General features: G+C 54.8%; 1 protein-coding gene across 3 annotated transcripts in view; it reads right to left on the bottom strand.

Annotated features, from left to right (window-relative positions):
• Positions 1–23,905, bottom strand: part of ADD1 (adducin 1) — a 53,317-nt gene that overhangs the window by 14,844 nt on the left and 14,568 nt on the right. The window contains exons 2-11 of one of the 3 annotated variants that reach the window (XM_040966137.1): positions 17,273–17,453; positions 16,140–16,220; positions 15,688–16,035; positions 15,389–15,602; positions 13,263–13,425; positions 10,131–10,282; positions 2,431–2,511; positions 2,169–2,318; positions 459–602; positions 270–368 (exon numbers count right to left, since the gene is read on the bottom strand). In XM_040966137.1, the coding sequence (XP_040822071.1) occupies positions 270–368; positions 459–602; positions 2,169–2,318; positions 2,431–2,511; positions 10,131–10,282; positions 13,263–13,425; positions 15,389–15,583 (984 nt within the window). In that variant the 5' untranslated portion in view covers positions 15,584–15,602; positions 15,688–16,035; positions 16,140–16,220; positions 17,273–17,453. The other 2 variants (XM_040966136.1, XM_040966138.1) reach the window with 2 other exon arrangements.

Raw genomic sequence — 23,905 nt, 5'->3', positions numbered from 1 at the left:
CTGGCAAACTTTTCCAACTGAGACCCTGAGGGCAGCTCTCCCTGCCATAGCCTTCTGCCGGGAGGGCCACACAGAGCACCTGCTACTAGGTCTGACACACACCAGCACTCCCCAACGGGCCCAAGTCAGAGACGGAGAGCCCAGGCCTCTTCATCAGCTCAAGCCAAGCAGCGGCATCGGTCCTGGGCAGCCTTCACTCCCATGTGCTCCTCTGGCAGGGACTGCCCAAGGACTCGGCCCTGCCAGGCCCGGGCGGGGCCAGCACTTACCTGGATTTCACAGGCCACCACAAGGTTGTGGATGTAGTAGAAGGCCTCCTCCACGCTCTCTCCCACAGACACGAGCCCATGGTTGCGGAGAATGAGAACCTGAAGGGAAGACGAGGGGGCTCTGGGGAGCCCGGCGAGGGGCCAGCCCTCCCCACTGCCCCCCACACACCAGCACAGACACGCACTGACCTTGCTCCTGGGCCCCAGGTTCTTCTGAATCAAGACCTTCTCCTCCTCATCCACCAGGATGCCATGGTAGTCGTGGTAAGCCACTTCGCCAAGGGAAAGTGCCTCCGGGGAGATGGGCAAGAGGCCGCACTTCATGGCAGACACCTACGGAGCGGAGCGAGCAGCCGCGGTGAGGGCCCCGTGTGGCGGGGAGGGCTGCCAGGCCTCCTACGGGGACTGCACTCCCACGCCACACAGAGGAAGCACAGCGAGCACAGAACCGCTGGGACCTCAGAAAACACCCACGGGTCTGGGTGTCTGCCATGTCCACTTGGACTCAAGGCATGCTGCCGGAGCGCACAGCCGTCTGTCTGGAGGCTGCTGAGCACAACTCAGGTGGGGCCAGGAGGAAACCAACACGTTCTCTCCTCTGCGATGAGTTAAGGAAAGGGGAGTCTAAGCAGGTGTTCGCCTCCAAACACGCCAGCTCTGAGTCTTCTCCAGAAGGCAGCAACATGACCTCAGACCAGCAGGCCACAGAATACATAATAGCTAGAAGCATAATTCCACAGAGAGAACTTTCATTCGTGTGATTCTTCCCAAAGTGCCAGCCTCTGTATTCTGTGCCAGGCATTGCGGCACACCCAAGGTCAAGTCCTAGCTACTCCACTTCTGTTCCCGTGCCCAGATGTGGCACCTGGGAGGCAGCACACGATGTCCACCCACATGGGGGACTCAGGGAACTGGGTTGGAGCAAACGGCCAGCCATGCTTACGGACAGTTGGAATAGCACACAGCGTCAGGCTTTTACCCCACTAGTTGAATTACCTAGCAAATACAACTGACTGAGATCAGGAATCTTGTACAAAGTTAGACAGCCAGGAGCAGGGTGGGGACGCACAGTGGGACGAGCAGGAGCAGGGTGGGGATGCACCGTAGGAGGAGCAGGGCAGGGGTGGGGACGCAGAGTGAGAGGAGCAGGGCAGGAGTGGGGACACACAGTGAGAGGAGCAGAGCAGGGCAGGGGTGGGGACGTACAGTGAGAGGAGCAGGGCAGGGCAGGGGTGGGGACGTACAGTGAGAGGAGCAGGGCAGGGCAGGGGTGGGGACACACAGTGAGGGGAGCAGAGCAGGGCAGGGGTGGGGATGCAGCTACAGATCCTTATCCTGTGACTTCACCTTCCATTCTACATTTCTTAAAAATTTTATTTTATTCATTGAAAAGACAGAGAGAGACACTGCCATGTAAGGCTGGCACCCGTTCCAGGTCTTGTTCTGGGTCGTTGGCCCAAGCCTTCCCAGGCACATTAGCAGGAAGCAGGATGTGAACTCAAACCAGTGTTCACCTGGGATCCTGGCATGCAGGCAGCAGCCTGAAACACGGTACCACAACCCTGGCCCCAGACACCTCACCTAGGGGCAGCTTGGTGTCCGGGCCTCAATGTCCATTCTTCAGGCCAGCACACACGTCCTTCACATCCTAATGGCCCTTCTCTGAGCCACCGCCCCAGCCCCGCTTCTCCAACAAGTAGGCACTGCCACAGCTGTCACTCTGGCATGTCCCCCACCTCACACCAGACACACCTGATCCAGCTTTACATTTGGCACAGAAATTCAAACAGATCCTTCCAGAGGAAAAGAAACATCTCCTAAGAGTGTCACGGTGCCGGGAGGACACGAGGGATGCTGACCGCCTGCGCCCAGCACACGCTGCAGGCAGCACGTACTCACCGCGGCGCCCGCGGGCGTGTGGGTATGCACAATGCACTTCACGTCCGGCCGTGCAGCGTAAATCGCCGAGTGCAGTGTGAAGCCGGCCTGGTTCACGCCTAGGTTAGTGCTTCCACGGTCCACAATGTCACCTTGGAGATTGACCTTGACCTGAAAATAAAAAACAAGGTCAGGATGCAAAGCACCCCAGACAGCAAGCGCAAAGTACAGCTTCTCAAACAGACCCAGAAGTGACACAGAGGCCAAGGACAGGCTGTCTTACCAAGCTGGACGCTGTCACCTCGCTGTAAAGCAGTCCAAAAGGCACGATGAGGAAGTGCTCCTGCTCAGAGCTCACTCTCGTCTGTGGGGACAAAGGCAGAGCTGGCACACACCCTGATATCACCATCCTGCACGGACGTGGGGGGTGCTGGGGCGGCAGCGGAGCCCGTGGGGGGGCCTCCTGCCGGGCCCGGGGGGTGTGGGGAGTGCTGGGGGTGTCAGCTGAGTTGGGGGGGCGCTCCTGCCTGGCCCGGGGGCTGTGGGAAGTACTGGGGTCCCTCCAGCACTGGGACTGCACAGCGCCAGGAGACCCAAGAGCTTCTGAACAACACCGTGTAGCAACCTGTCAAACACCAAGGCAGCATCTCAGACACACCACCATGGTCTGTGTGTGGATGACCCCGCAGCCTCTGCCAGTGACCCCCGATTCGCAGCAGCTCAGGCACCAAGGTGCCACTCGTCGGAGCACAGCACCAAGACCAACCCTTAGGCCCTGAAGTCAGTGACCCCACCACCTCCCTGACCCTACACAATGACGGACAGCACAATGCCGCCCAAGACAGGCTCTGCCCGACCCTGGGCCAAGGCCACTCTCTGCAGATCTGGTGCACTCTGAACAAGAGGGCCACACGGAAAAACAGTGCTGCCCGCAGAAAGACGGCTTTGCTTCACAGTGAGCTGGGTCAGACAGACAAGACTGCCTGAGATGAGAACGGGGGTCCTGGCCGGGGCAGGGAGGGGGACTTAATGTTCACTGGACAGCACTTGATGGACACGGCCCGACTTCTCACCTAAAGCAGGGAGCTCCCCCGTGGGCCACACAGAAACACACCCAGGCCTGCCCGGGCAGTTGCAGCGCCGGGCAAGTATTTACAGAGAGCTGAGGTGTCACAGGCACCATGGTGCTGGGGTAAACACACGGGCCGCCTGCGCAGAGCAAATCATCAGCAAGTCCTTGCCAGACATATGTCGTCCTGTGCCTCCCAGTGTTCCTTCTAATGCACTGCTGAACACACAGATCACACAGCACACAGAGCACACAGATCACAGATCACACAGCACTGATCACACAGATCACAGATCACAGAGCACACAGCACAGATCACAGATCACACAGATCACACAGCACACAGATCACACAGCACAGATCACAGATCACACAGCACACAGCACAGATCACAGATCACACAGATCACACAGCACACAGAGCACACAGATCACAGATCACACAGCACTGATCACACAGATCACACAGCACAGATCACACAGATCACACAGATCACACAGCACAGATCACACAGATCACACAGCACAGATCACACAGATCACACAGCACAGATCACAGATCACACAGCACAGATCACACAGCACAGATCACACAGATCACACAGCACAGATCACAGAGCACAGAGCACAGATCACAGATCACACAGCACACAGCACAGATCACAGATCACACAGATCACACAGCACACAGATCACAGAGCACAGATCACACAGATCACAGAGCACAGATCACACAGATCACACAGCACAGATCACACAGCACAGATCACACAGCACACAGAGCACACTGCCGAAAACTCACAGCACGCAACACATGCCTAGCACACAGCACCAGACAAGCTCCACCCACCCTCAGCACAGTGTGATTCTCAAGCCTTTGAGATCACACTCTCTCCCCTGAGGTCACGCCAATGCTCATGACACGTGATTCTCTCACCATGCTATCACAAGACCCACAGCCAGTTGAGGCTTGAGTTTTAGGTCCAGCAGGTAGCCTGGTGGCTATAGTCCTCGCTTTATACGCACCAGGATCAATAAGGGCACCGGTTTGTGTCCCAGTAGTCCCGCTTCCCATCCAGCTCCCTGCTTGTGGCCTGAGAAAGCTGTTAAGGACACCCCAAAGCCTTGGGACCCTGCACCCATGTGAGAGACTCGGAGGAGGCTCCTGGCTTCGGATCAGCATATCTCCAGCCGCTGTGGCCACTTGGGGAATGAATCAACGAACAGAAGATTTTCCTCTATGTCTCTCCTCCTCTCTGAATATCTGATCTTGCAATAAAAATAAATAATTCTTCAAAAAAAACCAGGCTCAAGTTCCAGTCCCTGCTCTGCCAAGAACTGGCTCCCCTGAGCCTGACTGTGAGGACCCGGCCTCCGTCCCAGCCAGGGCAGCCCTGCACCTCTCACTGCAGCACTCCACTGCCACATCAAGCGCCCTGCCAATGCTGGGAGCCACTTCTCTGCCTCCAGTGCTCCCAAAGCACGCTGTGGCCCCACCTCCTGCCAACAGCCTCCCGGCAGTGAAGGAACCACTCCTGCTGTTTCCATTTGCAAAAGCATCTGGATCTCACTTCACTTACAGCAAAAACTAGGCAATTGTGTAATCCCCACCCCTGCCCACAAATAAAACAAGGTCAACAACTTCTGATTTATTGATTGGAATGGAATAAAAGTCAGGGCTTTTTTGGCTTATTTAAAGAGTATTTAGAAGGCTATGACTACCTAAACATAACGATAGATCAGAAGTGTGCCCATCACACAGCTAAGAGGCACCAGCGCCCCAACGCTGCTGCAGCCATGGCTGGCACACCGCAGCAGAGCACTGTGCTGCGCACCAGCTTGCTCGACACTCATTCCTCAGCACACACAGCGCCCAGAGTGGGGCCCCGTGGGTACCACATGGGTGCAGGGGCCCAAACACCTGAATCACGCGGCAGGGAGCCCTTGTCTCAGTACTGCTGTGGCCTCTCCTCAGGGCCCTCTCCTCACCGCCGGCCCGGATGCCTGTGCCTGGCCAGTCTATTCCTACGGCAACAGACATGCTTTTTAGCTGCCACTGCTGTTTGTCTGTGTTTGTCTAAAGATTTGCTTTTATTTGAAAGGCAGATTTCTTAAAAAGATTAACCAGCTGAACTATTGTGCCAGCTCCTTGAAAAACAGATTTAGAGAGAAGCAGAGACAGAGTAAGATTCTCCACTGGTCTACCACGCAAGTGGCCATAACAGCCTGAGCTGAGCCAATCTGAAGCAAGGAGCCAGAAGCTTCTTCTGGGTATCCCACATGGGTGCAGGGGCCGAAACACCTGAACCATCCTCCACTGCTCTCCCAGGAGCATCAGCAGGGAGCTGGATCGGAAGCGGGGCAGGTGGGACTGGAAATAGCAGCCACGTGAGATGCCAGCATTGGCAGGCTGAAGATCCACCACACCAACCCCTCAATTGTTTTTTTTAAGATTTATTTATTTATTTGAAAGGTAGAGCAACAGCGACATCAGGAGAGACATAGACAGAACTTCCATCTGCTGGTTCACCCACACGTAATCCTAACAGGCAAGAAGCCCAGGGGATCTGCCCTGCTCTGTCTTGTCATGCAGAGCAACATGTGGCAGGAGAGCCCCTGCCCGCTGGCCCGCTGTGCCCTGCGAGCAGGAGTCCCTGGCTGGCTGTGCCCTGTGAACAGGAGTCCCTGGCTGGCTGGCTGGCTGTGCCTTGCGAGCATTGAGCTCTTGCATACGCCATGCCGAGTCCGCGGCATGGCCCCATGCCATGGCACTACCCGCCCTCCGTCCACACAGACGTCACACAGCTATTCCAAAGGTGCTCGTGTCTGTCACCTTCAGCTCCTCATGTTTTCACAGCGTCTGTATAATGACTCTTCACAGCTGACAACATTCTTTCAAGTTGCTGAATCATTCAGTTACACATTTTCCACTCTGTGGATAGTGCTGTTGCATAGTATGTTAAGTCTCTGCCTGAGGCTCCAGCAACCCTTATGAACACTGGTTCAAGTACCAGCTGCTCCAATTCCAATCCAGCCCCCAGCTGATATGCCTGGAGAAGCAGAAGAGGACGGCAAACTGCTTGGGCCCCTGCACCCATGTGGAAACCCCAAAAGAAGCTCCTGGCTTTGGGCTGGTCGAGCTCCGGCCATTGCAGCCACGTGGGGAGTGAACCAGAGGATGGAAGATCTTTCTGTCTTTCCTCCTCTCTGTATATCTGACTTTCCAATAAAAAATAAATCTTCTAAAAAAGTCATTATTTAAGTTGTCGTAATTCACACATCTGCACAGTGCAGTGTTTGTCTAAACCATGAGCTTAGTAGGTGAGCACATTCAACAAGAAGAGCTAGGAATAGCGCAGTGCTCAGTCTGAGTGGATGGAGAGCGCCCAGTGGGGACAGAGCACGGCCCTCTGGCCATGCGCCCAGCCACCACCCTTCTTGAGGCAGGAGGGATGAGGCTTTGGGTAGCAAGCCTTCACGTGCTGGTGGTAACCATGCACCCCAACACAGTTTCCTGGAGACATCGAGACCCAGGCTCCCGGCCGGCACTGTGGTGGAGTGGATTACGCTGCCCCTGCGATGCTGGCCTCCCGTACGGGTACCGGTTTGTGCCCTGCTGCTCTGTTTGATCCCCTGGGGAAGCAGTGGGGGGTCATCCAAGTGTTTGGCCTCCATGCCCACTTGAGAGACCTGAAAGAAGCTTCCATCTGGACCAGCCCTGTTCATTGCAGCCATTTTGATGAAAGACAGTCTCTCTTAAGCCTGCTGTTCAAATAATAAATAAATAAAATCTTATTTTAAAAGCGCACACACACACACACCCCTCCACCAAAGGTCCCCTGTCTCCAGCGCAAAGCACTGCAATGTAGCAGCACCAAGCCCCTGCCACGCCCTCTAGGCGGCCACCCACACCGGGATGGAAAGGTGCAGGCATCAGCCAGGGCCCACCGAGGCAGGACAGCCAGCTCCCTGATCGCCTGGCCTGTCACTACACTCACAAACAAGATCTAACCGGATCAGCTCCAATCCTCTCACATCGGCCAGTGTTCTCAAATCCTCACGACCTTCCCCCGGGAGGGACAGAAGGACCTTACAGCCTTGCAGCAGCTTTCTCACCCGACAGGCAAACACACACACACACACAGCAAACTCAAGGCACCAGCTCTGTCACCGACAGGCAAACACAGCTCTGTTTCACGAGCTAACTTGGAATGAGGTGTTCACGTATGACGTGTGAACGCCCAGCATTTGAATTCTGCCAATTTAAAGGAAGAAAGAGCCTTTTAAGCAACTCAAGTGGGTTTCTACGGCATTGCAGCAGGATCCCAATCAACAGCTTCTTCACACCCACAAAGACTGTGCCAGGTACTCCTTCTTCTACTCTAACTCTTTGGGCATCAAGTCACACCAGAACACCAAGTCCAGTGCAAGGGCAAGGGCAGCCCTGGCAGGGCCCGATGACCCAGCACGGAAAGGCCCCGGTGGGTTCCCGCTCACCATCCTCTAAGACATGCAGGTCAGCTGGAGAGGTCACTTCCTCATTCTCCTGAGACAAGCTGCCACGTGCCAGGCTCAGTCCCAGAGCCACAGAGTCGCCACGGCACTGACCCGCCAGCAGATTGGCACACGAGCAAGCAATGCGCAGAATGGATGCGTGGGGTTTCAAGCCTCAGGCTCACTCTGAAACGCTCACTGAGCTGGGGTACAGCAAGCAGGTGAAGCTGCCGCTTCAAGACCCGCTCAGCTGCTTCCCACCAGCTCTCCACTCATGTGCTGGTGGCAGGCAGTGACGGCCCGCGTGTGGGGAACCCAACCTGGCAGCCCTGGCTGTTGTGAGCATTTGGGAAGTAAGCCAACAAGTGAAGATGTTGCTTTCGCTCCTTCAAGTACATGAAAATAGATCAAAGAGAAACTATGCAGATTCCTCACCTTAAAAAACTTTCATTTTAGGGAATAACGGAACATGCATCCCTGCTTTCAGACGAAGAATGGATTCCCAATGAAATGGTCGGACAAGTGTAGACAGTGGGATGCTGCACTGCCTGACACAGTCTGTACCAACAGTGTCGGGGACATGTGAATAAGAGACTGATGGAATTACGATTCCTTATGAACAACTACACTATTTTAGTAAAATGGAGAAAATCTGCCAGGGATGGGAGTTTTGGGGGGGAATCCCAGCCAATATGAAATTGTACCACATAATTCAGAATTCAAAATAAAAATATATATTAAAAAAAACTCACTTTAGCAGTGACAAGGAGACTAGAAAAAGAACAACTTATCTATAGTAGGAACCAGGAACAAGTGCCCAAAGCCCCGTGCCCACGGGGACCCCCACACCCTCAATGAAGCCTGTGCCCACGGGGAACCCCACACCCTCCATGAAGCCCCGTGCCCACGGGGACCCCCACGTCCACACGGGCTCTGAGGAAGTCCTGCTGGTCGTTGAGTTCACACACGGAAAGGCCAGCCAAGTACTTATTAGCACTGGACGCCTCACGCAGTACTGGCCGGCCTGCCAACTCTGTCCTTGATGAAAGGCGGAAGGCTGAGCAGGACAGATGCTCCCTCTGCTGCTTTCCCCAAGAACCTGCCACAGTTACAGCTCGGTCAGGCTGCACCCAGGAGCCAGGAGCTTCCTCTGGGTCTCCCACGTAGGTGGCAGAGACCTAGGTCCTCTGGCATGATCCTCTGCCTTCCGGAAGCATGAGCAGGGTGCTGGGGGATGTACGGAGGAGCTGGGACCCAAACCAGACACTGCGATATAGGGCGCAGCCCGTCCAGATGGCAGCTTAACCTTAAAACACCCAGGTGAGGTGTACATGTTACAGCAGGCGGCACCAGATCAGTAATTTCAATATCAAATAAAAGAAATTAAATGGAAAATAATGAAACAAGTTTAAAAATCAAAGGAAGCAAGCAGTTTAAGGAGAGAAGCTACTCCACACGAGACTGAAGGAGAAAACAGTGCCTGCCAACGGACTCAGAGGCAGGTCAGGAAGCCCGGCCAGCTGCAGGCAGAGCTGGGACAGGGGCCGTGCTCAGCATGGTTGCAGGCATCAGGGGGCTCCCCTGGTTTTTGGGAGGCGATGGGGTGAGGTACTTGGAAAACAGAAAGGAGGCCTAGGTCTGAGAGAGTGTGAGGCAGACTGCCTGGGGCTGCTGGCAGGGCCCGGGTCCTCCGAGGCAGTGCCATAGAAAAGGCAAACTACTGGAGGCAAGCAAGCCAGACGGAGAAGCAGGGCTGAGCTGCTCACTGCTCACAGGGCGGACACAGCTCAGCTGCCACACAATCTGACACAGAGAGGACACAGCTACTAGGATCTGTACAACAAAGTGAAAAAAGAGAGAGCGCACGAGAGGGCCTAGAGCCCAGCACAATGGCTCTCAATTGGCTAAATGCTCACCTTGCCAGAATCCCATAGGGTGTCAGATCATGTCCCGCTGCCCCACTTCCCATCCAGCCTCCCGGCCGTGGCCTGGGAAAGCAATGGAGGACGGCCCAAAGCCTCGGGACCCTGCACCCGTGTGGGAGACCCGGAAGAGGCTCCTGGCGCCTGGCTTCGGACTGGTTCAGCTCCAGTTGTTGGGGCTATTTGGGAGAAAACCAGTGGATGGAAATTTTTTCTCTCTGCTTCTCTCCATAAGTCTGATGTCTTTCCAATATAAATAAATAAATCTTTGGGAAAAAAAAGGAAGAAGAAAAGAAAGGCTCATGGAGCTGAGAAGTGGTTCACAGAACGAGCATGGATGGGATGCTGTCTGAGCTGGGCTCCTCACACAACTGCAACATGCAATGAACATGGCAGAGCGCAAGGGGGCTCTTCCGGGCTGTGGCCCACTGCAGCGGGTCCCCAGAGGGCTGCGTCCACGCAGGCTCGGTGCCCTGGTCACCACCCGCTTCCCACTCACGGTGATGTGGTTGTAGATGAGCTGGGACCACCCAAAGAGGTCAGCCAGGCGGTAGAAGGCGGCCAGCTTGCAGCGAAGCAGCTTCTCCCCTTTGTCGTATGCGATGGAATCCGACCCTCTCAGGTCATTCACCGGGGTCACCATGCCAAGACCTGAAACCAGCACTGACGTCGGTCATTTGCTTCTTGCTTTCGTCTCTCCCTCACTCCCCCTCCCTCTCTCCACTTTTCGTTTTAAAGATTTGCTTATCCACCACAAAGTCAGGGTTACAGAGGAAAAGAGCTCTTCCATCTGCTAGTTCACTCCCCAAATGGCCACACAGCTAGAGCTGAGCTGGTCTGAAACCAGAAGCCAGGAGCTTTATCTGGGTCTCCCACGTGGGTGCAGAGGCCCAAGGACCTGAGCCATCCTCCACTGCCTTCCCAGGACATAAGCAGAGACAGATCAGAAGTGCAGCAGCTGACTCACAGTGCTCACATGGGACGCCAGTGCCACAGAACAAAGGGTTAACTGGCTGTGCCTGAGCCAGTGTCCCAGCTTCTGTTTTAATCCTAAGGCCTTTAGAAAATGTTTCTTCTTTGCTAGTAGAGTTCAAGGCTGTGATATTTCCTGCTAAGCAAAGATCCAGCATGCCACCCACGCGGGTTCAAGCCCAGCTTTCAACTCCCAGTCAAGCTCCGTGTGACAGCACCTGGGGAGAAAGCAGCAGATGGACCCAGCGTGGGCCCGAGACCAGAGTCCAGGAGGAAACAAATGGCCTGGCCCCGACCTGGCTCCTGTGGGCTTCTGGGTTGGGAACCTGTGAAAAAACCAGCTCTCTATCATTCTCTCTGCCTCCTCCTTTTTGTTGCTCTGCCTTCCAAATATAAAGATTTACTTTTTTTTTTTATTATTATTGGAAAGGCAGATATAGGAAGGAAAGACAGACCTTGCATCTGCTGGTGCACTCCCCAGGTGGCTGAAGCAACTGGAGCTGAGTCGATCCGAAGCATGAGCTTCTGGGTCTCCCATGTGGTGCAGGTCCCAAGGCCTTGGGCCATCCTCGACTGCTTCCCCAGGCCACAGGCAGGGAGCTGGATGGGCAGTGGGGCACCAGGACACGAACCCACACCCATACAGGATCCCTGCACACTCAAGGTGAGGACTTTTACCCCTAGGGTACTGCAATTCAATCTTAAAATCATTTCTTCTTGAGTAAAAAGGGTTCTGAGATGTTTGTCATCCACATCAGCCCAGGAATTGAGTCTTAAAACGTCAAAACTATTTCACAAAGATCACGTTCTCCCACACAGTGTCAACATTACTGTACTCAACGCCAGCTCTATGGCATGCAGTAAAAACATATTTGGGAGACAATGTACAGCAATAAATATATATACAGTAAAAAGGAACTATTTAAAGGCTTTTTGATAAACACAAAATCTACGGGCTAGCACTGACACAGCATCTCCTATGGGCACTGGTTCAAGTCCCAGCTGCTCCCTACCAGTGCACCTGGGAAAGCAGTCAGGAATGGCCAAGTCCTGGGCCCTGCACCCACATGGGAGGCCCAGAAGAAGCTTCTAGGTCCCAGTTTGGACTGGCCCGACTGTGGCTTGGCGGCCATTTGACAAGGGACTCAGTAGATGAGAGAGCTCTGTCTTTCCTTTATTCTCTGCAACTTTGCCTTTCAGATAATAAACAAATCTTTACAAAATAAAAGTGGCTTTTCAGACAACAAATTCAGAAATAAATAAATTGTCTACATAAATTGTATTGTAAAAATAAAATAAACCTCTAGGCAGACTTATCCACAGGAGAGGTAGAAGCGAAGCGGCTGTGACGCCGTCACCACATCAGGACAATAAAGCACCGCGGGGCGATAGTGCAGGGGCTAAAGTCCTCGCCTTGCACGAGCCAGGATCCCATATGGGCGCCGGTTCTAATCCCGGCGGCCCCACTGCCCATCCAGCTCCCTGCCTGTGGCCTGGGAAAGCAGTCGAGGACGGCCCAAGGCCTTGGGACCCTGCGCCCATGTGGGAGACCTGGAAGAGTTCCTGGCTCCTGGCTTCGGATTGGCTCAGCTCTGCCCGTTGTGGCCGCTTGGGGAGTGAATCATCGGATGGAAGATCTTCCTCTCTGTCTCTCTTCCTCTCTGTATATCCGCTTTTCCAAGAAAAACAAATAAATCTTAAAAAAAAAAAAAAAAAGCATCAGAAGGGGTCACAGAGAGCCACGCGAGTGAATTCCTTCCCTCAGATGGATGCTTTGAGAAGCACAGCTCTAAAAGTACAAAGCGACAGGCAGCCCTGTGCCTAGGAAGCTAAATTCGCTGTTTAAAAACATTTGCAGGGCTGGCACTGTGGTGCAAGTTAAGCCTTCCTATATAATGCTGGTATCCCAAATGGCTGCTGGTTCAAGTCCTGGCTGCTCCACTTCCCACTGGCTCCCTGCTTGCAAGTTACAGACACAGAAGATGGCTCAAGTGCTTGGGTCCTGACCCATGTGGGGGGTCTGGGTAAACGGGGTGGCACTGTGACACAGCAGGTTAAGCCACTGCCTGTAGCACCAGCAGCCCCAACTGCACTGGTTTGCGTCTCAGCTGTTCCACCTCCAACCCAGTTCCTTGCTAATATGCCTGGAAAAGCAGCAGAGGATGGCCAAGGCTTTGGGCCCTGTGCCCACGTGAGAGACCAGGAGGAAGCCCCCGGCTCCTTGCTCCAGCCTGGCCCAGCACTGGCCATTGCAAACATCCGGGAAGTGAACCAATAAATGGAAAATCTGTCTCCCCTCTCTCTGTGTAGCTCTTTCGAAATACTTTTTTTAGTAACAGATGTTCATCAGCTTATGAAAAACAAACCCCTCTAAACACAAAACAGTTTCAAGCTTACAACCGTCCCCTCCCGTGCCTGAAAACACCTCCATGTTCCAATGCTCCAGCGCGTCACAGGTGCACGCAGGAATCTCCAGGACCACCGCGCAGCACAGCCGTGCCCAGGAGCAGCCCTGCCCGGACCACCGCGCGGCACAGCCGTGCCCAGGAGCGGCCCTGCCCAGACCACTGCACGTCACAGCCGTGCCCAGGAGCGGCCCTGCCCAGACCACTGCACGTCACAGCTGTGCCTAGGAACCAGCCCTGCCCGGACTACTCACTCATGTTTAAGGCGGCCATCCCTCCTTGCGGCGCCGCTGGGTACACGTTGGGGACGTTCGTGGTCATGAAGTCTGCAATCTGCTGTAAAGCCAACAGGCCCGTAGGATTCTTCCCCTTCTTAAACTGCTCTTGTATCATGGACTCCAGCTCTTCACAGAACGCCTAGCGGAAGCAGGCCCACAGTGAGAAGGCTGGCAGGGGTGAGGAGGGAAGCAGGTGCAGGGTGATGACCGCAGGAACCAGGTTTTCTGCTTCCATGCAAGCTGAGACACACACACAGATGTTTCCACGCTCAACTGGGAATGTGAACCGCACGCCCTCAACAGGAGCTGCCTCCAGACCCAACAGAACGCCGGGCTCACCCTCAACAGGAGCAGCCAAACACAAGCCAGCGGTGCGGCAACGCGCTCGGCATATTGTTAGTCAAAAAGGTTACTCATGCAGCTTTTGTGGATGCAAACCTGACCAGCACTGAGGCAGGGCACTAGCTGAAGCCCAGCCCCGCGCTCACACCCTACTCTGGGACAATCACACTTCTCTGGCTGCAGACAACACGTGCACCTGATGGCAGCAGGGCCTGGCCCCAAGCCCCACTCCCTCTCAGAAGCACAAGTCAGTCACCCTGTTCCTCTCTGGGATTCCGGCTGTGCAACAAAAGGCTCCCTCAGGCACGGCTCGCTGTCTGGCCCAACGTCCACACTCCCACCTGGAAGGCGTTCTCTTCGGGCCACACTCACACAGCTCTGCCCGTCTCCGCCTCCAGGCCCCGGGGGCCTCCCAGGACCATGGACGCCCTCTCCTGCTCCGCCATGCTCAAGTCCTGGCGGAGGTCCACCTCTCCGACCACAGCACCCTAAGCCAGCCTCGGGCCTCCACGCCTCCCTGCTGGGGCTCACACACCCTGGGGGGGACCCTGCTGGGCCTCAGCACTGGCCTGCTTGTGCTAAATTTTTATCTTCTCTAATGGTCTGTAACTTCTGAGACTGGATAAGGGAGGTTACCAAAGTGCTGAGTGTGTCTGCACACGTATGTATATCCACAGACACACACACTTAACCTGGTGCACTTTACCATGTGTAATGAAAAACAGTGGGTGGCACTGAGGCATAGCGGGTAAAGCTCTCTGTGGGTTCCGGTTAACATCTTGGCTGCTCACTTCCGATCCACCTTCCTGCCAACGGCCTGGGAAAAGCAGCAGTGGGCGGCCCAAGTGATTGGGCCCCTGCTACCAATGCAAGAAACCTGGAAGATGCCGGCTCCTGGTACGGGCCTGGTTCAGCCCTAGTGACTGCCACCATCTGGGCAGTGAAGCAGCACATGCAAGATCTCCCTCGAACTATTTCAAACAATTCTTTCAAAATCTAAATTACTTTTTAGGACCCGGTGCAGTAGCCTAGCAGCTAAAGTCCACCTTGTATGTGCTGGGATCCCATATGGGCGCCGGTTCTAATCCTGGCAGCCCCACTTCCCATCCAGCTCCCTGCCTGTGGCCGGGAAAGCAGTGGAGGACGGCCCAAAGCCTTGGAACCCTGCACCCGTGTGGGAGACCTGGAAGAGGCTCCTGGCTTCAAATCAGCTCAGCTCTGGCTGTTGTGGCCACTTGGGGAGTGTATCAGCAGATGGAAGATCTTCCTCTCTGTCTCTCCTTTCTGTACATCTGAGTTTTCAATAAAAATAAATCTTTAAAAATTAAATTAAATTTTTAAAGTAACAATGAAACAAAATCTATTAGAGTGAAGACCTTTCCATGCCCTCTGTCCTGCAGAACCCCGGCTCCCCGAGGGCACGTGAGCCAATCAGGTCACACAGGCGGACAGAGCCGCCACGCCGCGCCTCCCGACCGGCTCGGGGAAGAGAACGGATGTAGAAGAAGAAAAATCTAAACAAACAAAAAAGCTGCTCGAGGGCCCAGCATGAAGCCAAGGAACTGTGAAGCCAGTGCTGCTGGCATGGCACGGGCACTGCAGCTGGGCACAGCTGGGGGACCAGGCCGCAGGCATCAGAGGAAGCCTTCATTTCTAAAGTGTTCCCAGCCAGAGAGGCAGGGCAGTGCAGGGGGCAGGCAGCGCGACCCCCCAGCACGCACAGCCCCGACACCTGCCGGCAGAGAAGCTTCTCGACTCACAGGGCTCTGCAGGATCATGGACACTCGCTTCTTCTGCTCCATCATGTTGAAGTCCTGGCGCAGGTCGGGCGCCATGTTCCTCTCCCGCAGGTATTCTGGATTGTTCTCATCCACTCTGTCGAAGTACCTCTCCTTGTGAGGGGCCGTGGTCGGGGGTGGCGAGGTCACCACCGCGGCCCGGGTATCACCATTCATGGCAGTCTCCTTTTAGGTTCTACGGAATCAAAACAAATAAAATGACTGTTTTCAAATCAATGTCTGGTAGCATTTCACGAGCCCACCACCGGGCAGACTCACACAGGAGCAGTGGACATCTGTTGGTGACCAGCTGCGCCATCAGCTCTGACGCTGTCGCAGTCACCACCCCGAGAGCCATCTCCTGACAAGCCCAAACGGAGCGACATCATCACTTCCGGAGAAATCCGGTCTCCAGTGTTTCCGGTGGGGATCTGGAGAAGAACTGTCCACACACACACTGACACCAACACGCCTGCAGGATGGCAGTGCTGTACCTGGGTTCAAGTCCCGGTCCCGCTCCCTCCCACTTTCCTACTAACAGGCTCAAATGCACGGGTCCTGCTGTCCTCAGCAAGGACTGAGATGGGAGTCCTGGGCCCTGCCTGCGGCAGCCCAGGCTGTGCAGCCACCTGGGAAGGAAAGCAGTATGTATCAGACTGTATGTAAGATGTATATGTACTCCTCGCCTCCCTCGCTCGCTCCCCTTCCGAACAAAGGGAAAAAGTTCATTTACGTGAAGAAACTAAGATCTTTTGACCCCGAAGTCCAGAGGACGCCCCTGCCGATGCAGACAAGCCAAGCGCTGGCTTTGTAACTGTTCAGGGAGTAAGCGAAACAATGGAAGATACCGCTAATTCTGCCTTTGAAATAGATGGATAAATCTTTTAAAAATAAAGAAAAAGATACTAGGGCCCTCCCAAAAGGCTGCGGGGAAGTAGAATTAAAAGACAAGCTTATTTTGGTGCAAAAATTGAGGGGCAAGCACTGTGGCACAGGGGTTAAACCACCGCCTCGGAGGCTGGAGTCCCACATTAGAGCACTGGTCCCAGCTGCCCCACTTCCATCCAGCTCCCTGCCTATGGCCTGGGAAAGCCACAGCCTTGGGACCTGCACCCGCGTGGGAGACCTGGGAGAGGCTCCTGGCTTCGGATCAGCTCAGCTCCAGCTATTGCAGACACTTGGGGAGTGTACCAGCAGATGGAAGACCTTTCTGTCTTTCTTTTTCTCTGTATAGATGCCTTTTCAATAAAAATAAATCTTACATTGCACATTTCCCCCACAGTTTAAAAAAAATCTTAAAAAAAATGTTTTAATAAGTTCATGGGAAACATACCTACGCACCTCCATGCATTGTGAAAAAGCCACCCATGTGTAGACGTAAAAATTTCTTGCACCAGAATAAATGTCTTAATTTTAAATTCCACTTTTCACAAACTTTCAAAAATAGGTGGTTGAGGTCTCTGAGGGACCAGGAAGGGATGAACCAAAGGGCACAGGTGTGAACACGACCCAGCCCTGGGACCCAGCAGGCACACTGCCTGGCACCCAGAACACGACCCAGCAGGCACACCACCTGGCACCCAATCACAGCCACCCAACCAAGAGGTCCACTCCACTCAGATCACACTGGCACCCTCAGATCCAACCCCATGACCCTGCTCTGCACTGGCACCTGGCTTGTGGGACTCTGTATTCCCACCTTGTCCACAGCCACTGTCAGACAGGACCCCATCATGACTAAAGGTTTCCCCACACCAGTGTGTGGGCTCGCAGAGACCCAGTGGGAGTTTCACAGGCAGCAAGGCCTGCCCTGTGGCACTGTAACTCCTGGAGGAAGGGAATCTGAGACCCGTCACCAGGACTCACCCAGCAGTAGCCCTGGCTGGAAGGAATGGCAGGGTTCTAACAGACGCGGAGAAGCTGCTGCTGGCAGCATGCAGGTAGAGGGCCTGGGAGAGCAGGGTGGGCAGCGCACACCGGCCACAGCGGTCAGAGGGGACCCAGGAGCACTGGCAGTCTCAGGGTCCTGAGGTTCAGTGGTGTCTCCCTGCAGCAGGGAGCACAAGCACAGAGGCCCAGGCGCCTGCTGAGAACACAAACCCTGCCAGCGTCAGCCTGAGCACACCCACCCTGCCAGCATCGGGCTGAGAACACCCAGCCCTGCCAGCGTCAGCCTGAGAACACCCACCCCTGCCAGTGACAGGCTGAGAACACCCACCCTGCCAGCATCAGGCTGAGAACACCCACCCCTGCCAGCGTCAGGCTGAGAACACCCACCCTGCCAGTGTCAGCCTGAGAACACCCACTCCTGCCAGCAACAGGCTGAGAACACCCACCCTGTCAGCGTCAGCCTGAGAACACCCACCCTGCCAGTGACAGGCTGAGAACACCCACCCTGCCAGCGTCAGGCTGAGAACACCCACCCTGCCAGCGTCAGGCTGAGAACACCCACCCCTGCCAGCGACAGGCTGAGAACACCCACCCTGCCAGCGTCAGGCTGAGAACACCCACTCCTGCCAGCGTCAGGCTGAGAACACCCACCCTGCCAGCGACAGGCTGCCTACCCTCCTTCGGACCTTGCAACAGAGAAAGCCACTGAATGCTCTGAGCTGATCGGATCACATCTATTCCTGTGCCCCAGATCCGACTGCTCAACACAGGATCCTGGCCAGGACGTGGCAGGCAGCCCCACCCCCAGTCAGGCGGCCAGGAGACTGACCAAGGCTGAATTTGACAAGTACATGCCTATGCTCCCACATGCAGCAGACCACTGTCCCTCAAGATTTCTGTGTATAAGCTGGAGAGCTAAATGAGTTCCAACAGTAGAGCAGCATCAGATTCAGAACAAGAATCCAAGACCAAGTTCACCTGCACTGCAGCCCAGGCATTCAGAGCCTGAGCAAGGGGACAGCGGGCCGGCACCCCGGGCCCTCTGCGGGGACAGCGGGCTAGCACCCCGGGCCCTCTGCGGGGACAGCGGGCCAGCACCCCGGGCCCTCTGCGGGGACAGCTGGCCTGCATAGTTGGCCGCCCCCAGGTCCTCTGTGGGACACTGCCCCTCACCCCCAGCACATCAGAGGGGTCACTAAGCATTGTTCCATAAAGGAATGGGAGTATGCTGTGTGCTGCAATGTTTATAAAACTTTTCCAAGGAAACAATTCTACTTAAACTCCTGCACCTGCAGAGGGCTGATACCCAAACAGCAGTCAGCAAGCGCCACACGAGCACATCACAATGAAGATTCCAGAGAAAGAATCCTGAAGCAGTAACTTTTCAAGCATTTTCTTAGTTTCACTTTATTTGAAATGCAGAAACAAAGAGAAAGACATCGTCCTTCCACACATTGTGTCCCTCTCCAAATGCCCAAAACAGCCATGGTCAAGGCAGGCCCAAGCCAGGAACTCAACACTCCGTCCAGGCCCCATGTGAGAGGTAGGACCCGGGCCATCATCACCTGCCACCTCCCATGCTGGACTGGAAGCCAGGCTTTGAACCAGGCGTGCCAACAGGATCTGCAGGAGACCAAAGCTGGCTTCTTAGTCACTCCTGGAACCTGTGCCCCCTGGAGACACTGCTGGCCACACCGATACACTGTCTCCCATCCAAGTACTAACCAGGCCCAACCCTGCTTAGCTTCCAAGATCAGACGAGATTGGGCACTTTCAGGGTGGTGTGGCCGTAGCTCCCAAACTGATGCATTGTCAACAACTGCCTGGGGAAAAAACTAGTACACAACTTTATCCTCTATGAGGTCAAATGCTTCCTCTACTTTGCTGCCTCATATTTTTTAAGATTTATTTATTTTCATTGGAAAGGCATATTTACAGAGAGATGGAGAAAGCTCTTCCGCCCATTGGTTCACTCCCCAAATGGCCACAATTGCTGGAGCTGAGCCAATTTGAAGCCAGGAGCCAGAGACTTTCTCCAGGTCTCCCATGCAGGTGCGGTGTCCCAAGAACTTGGAGCATCCTCCGTTGCTTTCCCAGGCCACAAGCAGGGAGCAGTCAGGACATAAACTGGCACCCACATGGCGACTGGAGTGGCCGCCTGGCCACTGTACTGCCCCCTCATTTTACTCTTACTGCCTGCCCTTCCATTACTATGTCGCTTTTATTTTGCAACTGCATTTTTGCTAAAGTTACAAAGTATACAAAAGTTTGCTGTGCTAAGATTCAAAACTTTTCCTGACTTTCACTGGACCAGGATAGGGGCTTGAGCTGGTTTTTACTCACTTTTTGGTGGGAAGGGATGAGAAAACTGGCAGGCTGGCGGAGAGCAAGATGAAGCCCCACAACCATACACAGGCCTTTTTGCCTCCTGCCGAAATTCAACGACCAGCAACTAAGTGTTGCTAGTTGTGAAGCAACTGGTTCCCGTGGGGGAGAAACGGCAAAGGGAGAGTCAGCAAGACCGACTAAAGCAGAACACAGCAGCGAGTGTGCTAGGAAAATGGGCTACATCCTGTCACATGAAAGCTGAAACACCAGCTCCTTTATTCCTCAAACTTCTGAAGGCAGTGCCAGCTTCTCCTTTTGAGGGTTAGGCAGAAAGCTTTTTTTTTTTTTTTAAGATTGCAAAATACGGGGCCCAGCTCAATGGCTACCCTGGCTAATCCTCCACTTGCTAGCGTTGGCATCCCATACGGGTGCCAGTTCATGTCCCAGCTGCTCCACTTCCCATCCAGCTCTCTGCCTGTGGCCTGGGAAGCAGCAGAAGACGGCCCAGGGACATGTATCCACATGGCAGACTTGGAGGCCTCTGGCTCCTGGCTTCAGATTGGCTCAGCTCCAGCCATTGCAGCCATTTGGGGAGTGAACCAGGGGATTAAAGATCTTTGTCTCTCTCTCCTTCTCTCTGTAAATCTTTCTAGTAAAAATAAATAAATCTTTTGTTAAAAACAAAAGACAGCTAGCTAAAATTTTGCAAAGACAAGCTCCCTGAACAAGCAGGGTGCCCAGAGATGGGGATTTAATAGTTTCTCTGTGTGGCCGGTGCCAGAGCAGCATCAGCTGAGACTGCTTGCAACACTGGCCTTCCAAAAGGGCACTGGTTCGAGTCCCAACTGCTCCACTCCAATCCTGTTCCCCCAGATGAAGTGGCCGAAGTCCATAGGCCCTGCGTGAGCGGCCCAGCAGCTCCGGGCTCCCAGCGCGTCCTGCAGACCTGTCCCGGTGCTTGCCAGGCACGTGGGCAGGCAGCTGCACTGGACCCAGATGCTCGCACAGATTCCGGCACTGCAAGTGGCAGGCTAACCTAGGGTACAACACTGTCCCGCCAAATAAGATCGGAAGTCTTCAAAAACTCCAAATGATATTTGAAACAATCATGAACATTTTCTAAAAGATGCATTTTACTTATCTGAAAGTCAGAGAGAGAGAGAGGTTTTTCATCTGCTGCTTTACTCTCCAAATGGCTGATGTTGGGTAATACAAAGCCTAGAGCCAGGAGTTTCTTCCCGCCCCCACCCAGGTACAAGTCCCAATGACTGGGGCCGCCTTCCCACTGCTTTCCCAGGACATTAGCAGGGAGCTGGGTGGGAAGTGGAGCAGTCCTTCCAAGATAGCAGCACTGCAGGTGTTGGCTAACTCACTAGGCCACAAGGCTGGCTCCCAATCATGAAGTTAAGCCCAAATGGGGAAAATATTTGCACATAAAGGCACGGCATCTGTCTCCGTCCTCACCAACCAGAGGACACAGAGGCAGCGCTGCACCAGGCGGCAGGCCCTCCCCAGCCTTCCACCCCAAGGAGGCAGGACTTCCTGCGGGGGACAGTGCCGTCTGGGGGAGGGACCCAGGTCCCGGCAGGGGTGAGGCAAGGGCATCGTGACGCAGGGGACAGGTGTGAGGGTGTTGGCCAGGTACACGCGCACACATCCGGGAAGGGACATGGGCTCCGTCGGGGAGTGTGGAGGGAGAAAATATTTCCTTAAGCAGCAAGTGACTTCATTTAAACTTTGACAAATTAGCAACTTACACAAAGGTGAAGAACAGAAGTGGTTCCCGTATTTCATGTTCACCAGGGGCAGGCTGCACTTGCAGCTCCTGCACAGCACCTGGCCCAGCAGGGCTGGGCTCCCTGGCGCCCTGACTTGTACCCTGTGGCCCCAGCAACCCGCGGGCACGTGGCACGGCCTCCTACAGGAACTGGCGAGAAAGGCCAGTGTAGCTGTCCCCTAGCTTTGCAGCTGCTCCTGTGTCCTCCCTCTGCTGCCCGAGCTTGCCGGGCACTGCGGACCCTGAGGGGCTGCTTCTGCCTGACCCTGTGCTAGTCATCACAGTGAGGCCCACGCGTGTGCACTATGAAAGCTGTTGCAGCCATTTGGAGAGTAAAGCAGCAGATGAAAGCTCTAACGCCAGCTTCCCTGTAGCTCCTGACCCTGGCCACACACTAGGAGTCTCCGGGCTAGCTCTACAAGACCGACCAGACCCCAGCCCACAACCCTAACTCGGGGTGGAGGCCAGCCGCCAGCAGTCAGGACACGGCCCAGCGAGCTGCTGGCTCCTGGCTCGGCCTCCAAGCCCACTGCCTGTGAGGCCGCAGCGGCTGAGGACCCAGACTCTGCCCCCCATACAGGGGAGACTCCAGTGGAGTCCCTGGCTCCTGGCTTCAGCCTGACCATCCTGCTGTGATGGGCATTTGGGGAGTGAGCAAGTCAGCTGGCAATCCTTCTGACTCCTTCAAATAAAATGAAAAGAAAAAAAAATTAGGTTCTCCAGGTAACTCAAATGCATAGTCACAGTTACACTCACAGCCCCGAACTCCGATGGTTCAGACTTGTGTGTCCCAATGCCAGCAGAGCAGTAAAACATCTCTTTGAATTTCACCAAAACCCAACTTTCTTGAACTACAGTTCTTCATCTCCCACAGGCTCCTTCTTCCATCTGGAAATCCTGTGAAAGTGTACTCAAGGGCCTGGCGCGAGGGGTCGGAGACTAAATCCTCAGTTTGCACGCACTGAGATCCCACATGGGCGCCGGTTCGTGTCCCAGCAGCTCCACTTCCCATCCAGTTCCCTGTCTGTGGCCTGCGAAAGCAGTGGAGGATTTGGACCCTGCACCCGCGTGGCAGACCTCAAGAAGCTCCTGGCTCTAGCTCTGTGGATTCCAGAGTATCCGTAAGGAAAGCTGCCTCACTCCATCCCTCGGACACGGCACTGAGGAGCCTCTGGGGAGCTGGTGAGGACCACAGCCCAGTCAGCTCCCACTCCCTGGGACATTCCAGACTACAAACAACCTGCACATCCAACTGGGTGCTGAGGCTCTGAGCTAGCTCAGTTCTGTGTTCCAAGAATTACGTCAATTGAGAAAGTTGATACAAAATAAAAGCAGCTGCCTCCACCTCTAGCTCTCTAGATTGGCAACTGAAGCGTTTGTAACAAGTCAGGAAATAAGAAAAGCAAGAAAACTGAGCCTGCTGTGCCCCGGCACACACACCGCACACGGCACACCGGGACCTGCAGCATCCCGGCACACACACCACACACTGCACACGGCACACCGGGACCTGCTGTGCCCCGGCACACACCGCACACCGCACACCGGGACCTGCGGCATCCCTGCACACACACCGGCATGCAGCTCTGAGCAGAAGCAGAGCCTAGGCCCCAACTCAAGGCCCCCACATGGCTTGTGAGCACCCCATGTGGGATCCACGTTTAGGCTGAAAGCCCATCTCCCTTTAAACCTGAACACAGCCCGGATAAAGGAGCTCGGCTCACTCTCGCCAAGCAGATTTCAACACCTCGGGTCCACGCTATGCCGCCTGGCCTTCAGCGGACGCTGGCAGAAGTGAAGCATTTGGCCAAGCAATCAGGCTTAGAAGAGAAGGCCTCGGGAGGGGAACTGCCACCCCGGGAAGCAGTGCCGCCCGCATCAGCCACTCTTCAAGACCTTCCCACGCAGCACTTGAGAACACTTCTGAAGAACCACAGCAAAAACCAGTAAATGTGCCGTTCAAATAATCAAAAAATAACAAATAAAATAAATACCCCCACAAAGTGTGATCTACTTGGAAACTCTTGCTTCAAGGTCTTGCCCAAAAAACGAACTGGCATATGTGATGTGTCTGAAACGGCAGGTGCTGACTGGAGAAGGGGGCTCCGGTGCAGGACGCCCCGGTGCCCAGCTCACTTCCTGCCTGGCTCACACACTGAGCAGCCCTGGTCAGCACCGGCGGGAGGCGGCCCTGCCCAGCTGCTCCGAGGCTCACTCACATGTCCAGTTTCCAATTGAACTCAGCCATCTCCTCTGGCTTCCACCTGCTGATCCTAGGGATTTACCGCGAGAAACTTGGTTTTTTATGCTCGACATCTTCAGAACCAACAGCTCCTATGGCCTTAACTGTCAATGAGCAAACTGCAAGTTTGCACCCTCTCTTTAACACGTCTGCAGCAGGCCCCACCTCCGTCATCAACCCCGTGCAATAAACAGGCAGTGCTGGGGCCGTCAAGGTCGCCAGGCTGCCACAGCAATGCCACGCGCAGCACCATGTGCAGCAC

The sequence above is a fragment of the Ochotona curzoniae genome, unplaced genomic scaffold, assembly GCF_017591425.1.
Source record: "Ochotona curzoniae isolate NIBS_2020 unplaced genomic scaffold, NIBS_Ocur_1.0 scaffold_4505, whole genome shotgun sequence".
Lineage (NCBI taxonomy): Eukaryota > Metazoa > Chordata > Mammalia > Lagomorpha > Ochotonidae > Ochotona > Ochotona curzoniae.
This window is presented reverse-complemented; position numbering and strand designations above follow the sequence as displayed.